This window comes from Porites lutea, chromosome 1 (assembly GCF_958299795.1).
Source record: "Porites lutea chromosome 1, jaPorLute2.1, whole genome shotgun sequence".
Classification (NCBI taxonomy): Eukaryota; Metazoa; Cnidaria; class Anthozoa; order Scleractinia; family Poritidae; genus Porites; species Porites lutea.
The window spans coordinates 55,869,668-55,878,649 of NC_133201.1; the positions used below are offsets into that span (position 1 = coordinate 55,869,668).

An 8,982-nucleotide genomic window follows, 5' to 3' on the forward strand; every position below is an offset into this window, starting at 1 on the left:
GTTGTTTTATGACGCAGTTCATTGTCAACCCCGCGAATTTTTTCGTACATACAATTCATTACCTCAAGACTCGTTTGATCAAAATTTATATGAGGAATGAATCGTTAAGTAAAAATTTGTGAGTAGTCATGAGATAAAACTAAAACTAGCCGGCAGAAAGACTCTTCAATTAGTAAGTAACGACTACATATGGCGGGGGAGAATACAAGTCAAAAGATGTTGCGGTTTAAGGTCGTCTGTTGTCTGTGGCGTTCGACAAGTGCACTGTAAAGTAGACTTTAGCCGACCTTAGTCTGTCTAGATCCTCGGACTCCGAAGTTATTAAATAACTTGAATTGAAATTTTTTTTTTAATTTAAATAAATTGAATTGCCAAGTTAACCAGTATTCAATCTGATAATCGTAAACAGTAAAAAAATTTAGTATTCATTGACGGAAATTTATTTTTTTCTGATTAAATTTACAAGTTAGAGTTTTCTACTTTGTTTTTGGTGTTATGCATAGTTTAGATCAATGAAATTTTTAGAATTTCATCTCAGTGTAATTGATATGAAGAGGAAGTGATGGGAGAAATACCTTTTCGACTTTGGAGGAGACGAAAGAGGCATGTCCGAAAATAACTCTAGCAGGTGTATATATTCGTTCAGTACACACACACAAAAAGGTTAAAAATGCTTAAAATCCCTGCTATGCATCGATTAGAACAAAATCCTCTCTTACAAGGACATTCTGGTTGCTTGTGACCGAAACAATGATACCCGGCTTGCTATGATCATTAACATGATTAGCTTTGTTTACGTCAAGTTAACTGCTAAATACTGTTTACCTTAAGTGTCTAAGGCCAAGTTCATTGCAAATGCCTAAAATGGGTGCAGCATATGTTTTATACAGGTGCTTTATCGAACTGTTGTATTGCAAAGTGCGTTATATAAAGAAGGTTGCTATGGCCATAGAACCGAGAGCCTGTTCACAGGCTATTTGTATTTTTCTCCCTGTATTGAGACTACCAAATGTTTAGTTAAGAGCCTGTTAAGTACAACGTGGTTTTAAGAACGTGCTAAGTACTTTGAAGCCTTGGCCTGATACGAAAACTTCAGAAAAATAAGAAAATTTTAATTTGCAAAATAAAATAATAAAAAATAAACGGCATTTTAGAAGGAAGTATACTGCTAAAGCAACCACTACGGACGGCGACGGCTGCAAAAAACGTCACTTACAAAAAATTGATTTCATTGGGTTATTTCAAACTTTCCCGCCCTTATTTCGTCTCGTTCATTTTGTCAAACTTTGGAGAAATTCTTTGCAGTTGAATTCTAGGCCAAACGTCGAACTTTTCATGAGACGAACCAAACTCTAATTTGGGTCGACCTAAATCAAGTTAAGATGGTTTGCTGGGTCCGAGACGTCGAGCATAGGACGCCCCGTCGAACCGTCCAATAAACTGAATCGTACCAGAAAGTAATTCTAATAAAGATTCTTCCGAACAAGGCTCAAATTTTTAATTTATTAGTTTAGTTCGTTGCATCACTGCCGTTTGTCCCGGCGGAGGCGATCTTCAGACGTTCTGTCCGTCTGAAGCAACAGAGCGTGTTGGACGATCCAAGTTCATTCAGACGAACTCAACTGAGCCAGACGTCGATCTTTTCATGATCTTAACTCACTAAGTGTTCGTCTCATGAAAAGTTCGACGTTTGGCCCTATACTAGGCCTAATGGACGATATCTAAGTTCAGAGAAGCAAAAAGAAAAACGGTCGCTGTCTTGTGTTCATACTCCATTAAAACGTGAAGGAAAATTCACGTTGTAGTCGTTCAACGACGGCAAAGAAAAGTACAAAAAATTGTGATGCACGTGCAAAGTTGTTATTATGCTTATCTAAGCCGCTATTGGCTTTTTTGCCGTTTTCGTTGCCGTCGCCGAAGTTGTGGCTTATGCCTGCTACATTTAAGCTCCCCGGGCGCTTTGAGTCTAGAGTTTGAACCACTGAAAATTATTGCTGAGGCATTTTGACGATTACTCAACTTGTAGAACCATCTTGCACACCTTCTCCGGGGGCGTTCATATATAGAGAACATTGAGCGCAAAGAGAAAGAAAATCAGCGCGGGGGGCTTCTTCTTTTTTTCCCGCTCTCTAATTTTGCGCCTCTCCCCTCTATCTGAACGTCTCGGCAAACAGTATCACGGAAAAGCACTGCTCACACACAGTACCTCTTCAACAGTCAAAACTGCTAGAACTGCACTTTCAGCGGTCAGTGGACCAAGCTGGCGTGTTGTAATTATTTTAGTTAAAGCTTTCTTTTATTCATGTAAATTTTTCACTTTTTTTGCTGACCTTAAGCCATTTAAGCCCCTGGCTTTGGCTGTTCTCATGTATTTTTCCTGGTGTGTGATGTGTAGTAAAGTAAAAGTTAAAGTTAAGTTAAGTTCTCCAGAACAGGCCTATCGCTTCTGGAAGGAACCAACACGGACTGATTTATGTGATCGGCAAACCTAACACATGTGGTTATTTCACGTCAGTTGAAATCTTTTCAGTGAGAAGTACTTTCTTAAAATCGTCTATTTACAAACCAATAGTTTTGGTGTTTCCTTAGTGCCAAATGCTTTGTCTGCTTAAAGAGCTCCTGGGTGGCAAATGTTGAATGAATAGTCTGACCGCCTGTTAACATACATGTATATTGCCCGACAATACCGAATCTTCGATGATCGATGAGCTATGACCTGCTAAATTACTTATCGCTTTCTTCTACATTTGATTAGTTTTCATTAGATCTTGATCCACGTACGCTGCACATGACTGGTTTCATGTCATCGCCATCGGCACTTTCTTTCTCTTTACGGAAATGTTTTGGGTTACGGACTATTGATAAGGTCAAGAACAAAGCCGGAAACACAAGGCATAAAATTGTGGTTGAACGTGCCTTAACGCTAAGTTGGCATTCAAGGCACGCGACATTTGGGGTCATGCACGTGAAAGAATTCAAAAGTACACTCTGCTCATGTCATGTCACCCTAGCGTTTTTCTTGCAAACAAGATTCAGGTATCCGCGCAGCGCAGCTGAAAAATGGAGGACTTTATACTTGGACGCAAGATCAGGAGAATTGTTTGTATCAAAAAATGGCCGAACACGGAAATACCGTTAAGTTCACTGCACCTGTTCAAATTAATAATTCTTCTACCTTTTGGCTAGCTGTCTGTCTTTAGTTTATTTTGCGTCGGCTTGCATAGCAGTCTGACTTGTCCCTTTTCTGAATCAAGAGTCGGTATTGCGCGCGTGTGAAGAAAAGGAAGAGGGGGAGGAGAAAGCAAGGTCCCTACCCCTTCCCCGCAACCTTTCACTGCTCCCTCGCGTTCGTTTTCATTCCCTAGAGGAATAAATGCTACGCAGATCAGCGTTTTTAATTGTTAGGCTCCTATTTTCATACTACGCTTGTTCTAAAAAAAAAGACATATTACAAATATATTCTCTCCCTAAACGGTCTGTTTGTTTTGGAGGGGAAAGTGTACATCCCAACCAGGAGCTAAAAACCCTTATTCTGAACTAAACTCTGTACTAAAATGAGAGAACGGGATTCGCTTTTTAGTGTGCGCTCTAAGAGCAGGCATGGAAGGAAGGTAGGAAACAAGACAACGAAAAAAGGGAAGTAACCTATTTTTCGCGCCAGTAACCCTGTGGTTTTGTTTCTCCGTTTCCTTTGCCGGCCACTTGCCAGTGTACAACCGACTTGCGGTGTGGCTTGCGGCGGCTTTGGTCACGAACAGGCAAAGAGGGTTTGGGAAGATGATGTGTCACTTCCCTTTTCACTGGTCACGAAAATATTTGTGCATAAACAAACTAATCCCATTTCCATTCATGGATTTAGCTAGCCTAATTAAATCTATTTTCTTAACATGATTCTAGATTGCCAGCCAGTAGATTGACGTGTCATAAGAAAAATCTGCACGTGTTCTCGGCGTTTCAATCTAATAATCATGACTATATTGCTAAGACCTCCCGCTGGCCAATTGATGGCCAGTCATACTGCATACTTATAAAGATATAAATAACCTTGTCATGAAGGAATAAAAATGGACAAATTAAAAAAACACTCGCGATCTGTGTTTTAAAGTATAAAGATACTGATTCTCCGGTTCAAAAGGAAACGCTTAATTTGGATAAAATAAAGAACAAGTCTTGATTTATTTTAGCTCATGTGGAAATCTGGGGATGAAATAAACCACTTTTTTTTAATTATGGTAATTCGTTTTCACTTATAAGACTTCCAGACAGCCTTAAGGCAGGAAATTTCGCACAGTTTAATCCAGCTTTACACGATAATCAATTTGATACACATTTGCCGACACCAAAGTCATTTTCATCTAGCATTTTTTTTTATGAGCACTCAGTGTTATTTAATTTTTTCAGCCCACGCACGTATCTCGCACAGATACTATGACGTCAGAATTATAAAGAGAAGGTTCTTTAATAAGAATAAAGATAGTTTCCAGAGTTTCCATACATTGCGTACGTGATTCAGTTCTCTGCACCGCCCAGTTTCTGTAAGAAGATCAGTTACAGCCTATTAACAGCCTAGATACGGATGAGTGTTCCTATCTTAACCTTTTGATCCCCAGATCAAATTTAAGAATATTCTCATATTTAATTTTTATAAAAAAAAAATGAAAAATAGCCCTAAAAGGAAATTACTATATTGCTAAAGAGGTTCCACTCCATACGATTTCGTCCACAGAATTCAAAGGGACTATGTCGGCGGATACTGCTAATTTAGGTCAATTTATAATGCATTATCCCATAACGCGCCGCATGTACTATATTGAAGTTCGAACTTTCGGGGCTGAGGAGTTAAAATCAACACTTGGCTGGCCCAACCTATAATAAGTCCATAATAGCGCCTTCGTACGTACTTACAGAGTTTAGGCACGCGCACCTTTTCCATGGCTATAACACCAGAAGCCGTGATTTGCTGCGCCCTCCCTTTGCAAAAACTACTAAATACCAAGGTAGCTTCAGAATAAACGGTGCTCGGACCTACAACACCCTACGGAGAATCATGAGTCAAATAGAGAAGCTCAGCGAATTTACAATCAAGCTAAAGCGCAATTTTAAACAGTAACCGCCTGCGGTACATGTTGCCTTTGTAACTTAATTAATTGTCTAGTTTTAATGTCTTTGTTTTTGTGTTGTGTCAAGGCTCCGTTTAAACTAGCTCTGCTAAATTGGATGCCCCTAGATAAATATTGATTAGAAAAAAAAAATGACCAGAAGAGTCCTGAAAAATATATCAAACAAATTCCATCAGGGAGCGCTAACCACAATATTTTTGGGGGGTGACTTTTACAGGCATACCATTGAACTCCGGCTTGAAAAGGTTAACCTAATCTTTTCAAGTTTCAATTCATATCCATCCTTCTCCTCCGTAGAAACAGACGACAGGAAATAATTTCAATGCTTATATAAGTCTTAAAAAAATCAAATCTGAGCCATTACGGGAGCGGCTCCTGGCCATTACTTTTTGGAATTCAGGTAATGCGAAGACACGTTTACTAGCAAATAGCGTGACACTTTCTTTTTTGTTTCATTTTCTCAACTACCCTGCGAACAGTAGCCTCCCACACAGGCGTTTTTAGGGGAGCTTGTCTTTCGCCCGGTGTGGGGAGGGATGAAAAACGAGCTCCCCTAAAAAACGCCCGCGTGGGAGGCTATGCGAGCAGAGGTTCGAGGTATGAGCGACTGTGCGAAAACTCCCGAGTAGAAGTCCAAGAAGCCTGGGCCGAGTTAGTTGGGTGAGAACAAAATGGCGGAAAATTTGTCTAGTCGACAGTTTTGACAAATCTCTTTCACAAGAAATTTCCAAGAATCCTGATCATGTAATGGCGATTTTCCTCGTTGGAAAATGGCATTTTCTATGCGAATCGTCAACAGTGATTTCTATATCGCAGCTCCGATCCCTGATCTCGATGTCTGTAATTCCACCTTTCGTGAAACTGCCATCAGCAAGGTTCCAATTATTCGTATTTATGGCGCTACTCCAAGTGGACAAAAGACGTGTTTGCACGTTCATGGCGTCTTTCCGTACATATATGTACCGTACGATGGAACACAACCATCTGACAAGTACATGAAACAGCTTGCCGTCAGTGTGGATTTTGCAGTGCAAGTCTCACTTGGTAAAGCTTCTTCTTCGCGACAACACGTCTACGAGATTTCCCTGGTGAAGGGAATGTAAGTGTATTTACTCTTCTATATTATAGTTAAGTCTCCTTAAAAAGTAATCAACATCTGAAAAGCCCCTGAAAAAGCAAAGACTTGTTCTTTACGTGTATAGACGATGTTTGTGACTCTGATTGATGTAAATCGCCCCGGGAGGTCGCCCAAATGTAAAGGGAGTCCAGATTTCGGAATTTGGTAAAGTTTTGCTTGTCGAATCCGGAATACTGGGCTTTGGAATCCGGAATAAGGCTCAAGGACTCCGGAATGCCACTTAAGATTGTAATCCAGAAATATTCAAGTTTTATTGACGAAGACTGGAATCCAGTACCTGGAATCCGGAGTCCTTGGTGTGGAATCCCGTATCCACATAGGACTTTTGTAATAACTGTCCAAGAGTAGATTTTTCTGTTGTCTTTATTACCACTCCCAGGCTGTCATTAAGGTTTTAAGTAGCTGGTTTCTTGGAGAAAGTAGCTGCTCATTTATCCCACAAATCCTCTTTAATTTATAATGTTTTTCTCATTTTCAAACTTAAGAGTTTCTGGATATTTAATGCAGTTTGCAGCTACTAATGACAGCCTACTAATGACTCAGCACCTAAAAAACCATACCCTATTCCATGACACATACCTATATCGCTGTCACAAGAGAGTACCCTCTCCCTTCCCTCCTACATCCCCTGACATAGAAGTACCTGCTTTATGCATCAATATCTTTATTTACGAGAAAATATGGGAGAAAAAGTTTAGGGCTGATACTTTTGTTGCTTTATAGATGGTGACCTTTTAATCTGGGGTGCTCTTTAATCTACAGAGGTTTCACTGATCATTGTCTTGTCTTTGTCTTATAAAAAGAGTGCATTTATAAGTGGACAGAGAGCTAGATTGGTCAAGCATGATTTGATGACAGAGGCACTCTCTGTTCATGCATGGGTGTAATGAAAAAAAAAAAAAAAAGAATACATCAAAGGATTGTATCTTTTCAAGAAACACTTCACCCAAATAAGCTGTATCTACTATTTGAACTTTATAGCAACAATTCCAGTTTTTATTACCAACATGGTGAATCTTATTTGATTTGTTGTTTTTTTAGTAAACCAAACATTAATAGCAATAGAAACTTTAAAAAGTCTTTGTTACTCTGTATAATGTTTAATTTGTTTCTGAATTTTAGACCTTTCTATGGTTATCATGAAGGAGAAAGGGACTTCTTAAAGATCTCCTTATGCAATCCATTTTTAGTAACCAGGTTAGTGAGTCCTTAGTTCGTACATGCATCTTATAAAGTGAACAAGGTGCTGTAGTCATAACTCTACTGTGTATGTACATTGTTTTGTGTTTCTTTGATTTTAGGGTTGTTAGCCTCCTTCAGAATGGTGCTATTATGAATAAGGTTTTTCAACCTCATGAAGCTCACATTCCCTATCTTTTACAGGTAAATTAGCATATTATTAATAACTGAATACTTAATAATAATAATAATAATGATAATAATAAATATATAATACTTAATGAACTTATTGTGTGCAACTTAACATAAGAATGATCAGCTTCACATTACAACCACATTACTTTACAAGAAACAGATAAGAGATAATGTTAAATAAAAAAAAGATGAAAAAATAAAAATATAAAAAAAAGCATATACATGTATTAAGTAAGTAAATAAGATAAAGTTCTTCACAGATATACAGTTCTAAAAAGATAATTAGCAATTATTGAATGAGGCTGAGTAGGATATGAAGAATTCTGCAGATTGATGAGAATCCAGAGAATGTCCGGCTAAAAACGGGATTTGTCCGATCAAATCCATGGATGGGTGGACATTTTGTCAGGTTGTTTTGAGCTAAGTTTGACATTTTACGGTGAAAAAGGGGGAAAGATAGAGATAAATATTCATAACTGCATTGACTTCGAGGCTTCATGTACAATTAAAGTGTAAAAGAAGGAACTTGTTTGATGAGGGGGGAGGACTTTTGTAGAAGTATGACATAATGAATACTTGTCCAGCCCGAAACAGGTTGTTTCTAAGCAAAAATAGGCTACTGGACAACTTGACTGGTGCCAGCCAGGAAATTATTCCAAGCTCTGCTGTCAGCAATGACGACAGCGATGTTGATGAGAATGGCAAAAAACAATAGGTTTAGATTGGCAAAACAACAACTTTGCATGTGCATCACGCTTTTTTGTACATTTCTTTGCTGTCGCTGCACGACTTATTGGAGTGCACCCACCACAGCTTGATTTTAAGCCTTGTTTCCATAATCATCCAGGTCATCTTTCCATTGCATCTCAAAATAAATTACCGGTACTTATGTTCAGGTGATTAATTACCTCTGCGGGGGAATTGAAGTGATCACAATAATAATATTTTCTGAATAGAACTATGGTCTATCTGGATGATAGACCAGATCCAGGATCATGAAAATTTGTAACTGATCATACACCATATGGAAACCACCCTTAGACAGTTAAAGTGATCAGGGAGATCAGGATCTATCCTAAGTTTCATCATTTCCCCAGATTTCAAATCATACAAGTAAATTCATATGATTATAATTATGGAAACTACGCTTTTGAGTTATATTTACTCCTTACAGTGGTAAACTTCACCACGCTTTAAATCCCAGGTAGGACAGGCATTCCTGTGTAACAGAACATATTCACACACAATTTCAGGTCATGTGTATTACAGCTAATGAAACCACAGTTCCCCCAGTTTGCCTATCATTTTACATGCTTGTGCACTAGTCCACAGGTATCCCAGCTAAATCTG

At 38.6% G+C, this 8,982-nt stretch overlaps 1 protein-coding gene across 1 annotated transcript in view; it reads left to right on the forward strand.

The window, feature by feature from the left end:
* The first annotated feature begins 5,791 nt into the window (after window positions 1–5,791).
* Window positions 5,792–8,982, forward strand: part of LOC140922466 (DNA polymerase zeta catalytic subunit-like) — a 43,544-nt gene continuing 40,353 nt past the window's right edge. Inside the window, exons 1-3 of the mRNA XM_073372451.1 lie at window positions 5,792–6,219; window positions 7,381–7,455; window positions 7,560–7,641. Coding sequence (XP_073228552.1) covers window positions 5,891–6,219; window positions 7,381–7,455; window positions 7,560–7,641 — 486 coding nt within the window. The 5' untranslated portion in view covers window positions 5,792–5,890. The remainder of the gene's footprint in view (window positions 6,220–7,380; window positions 7,456–7,559; window positions 7,642–8,982) is intronic.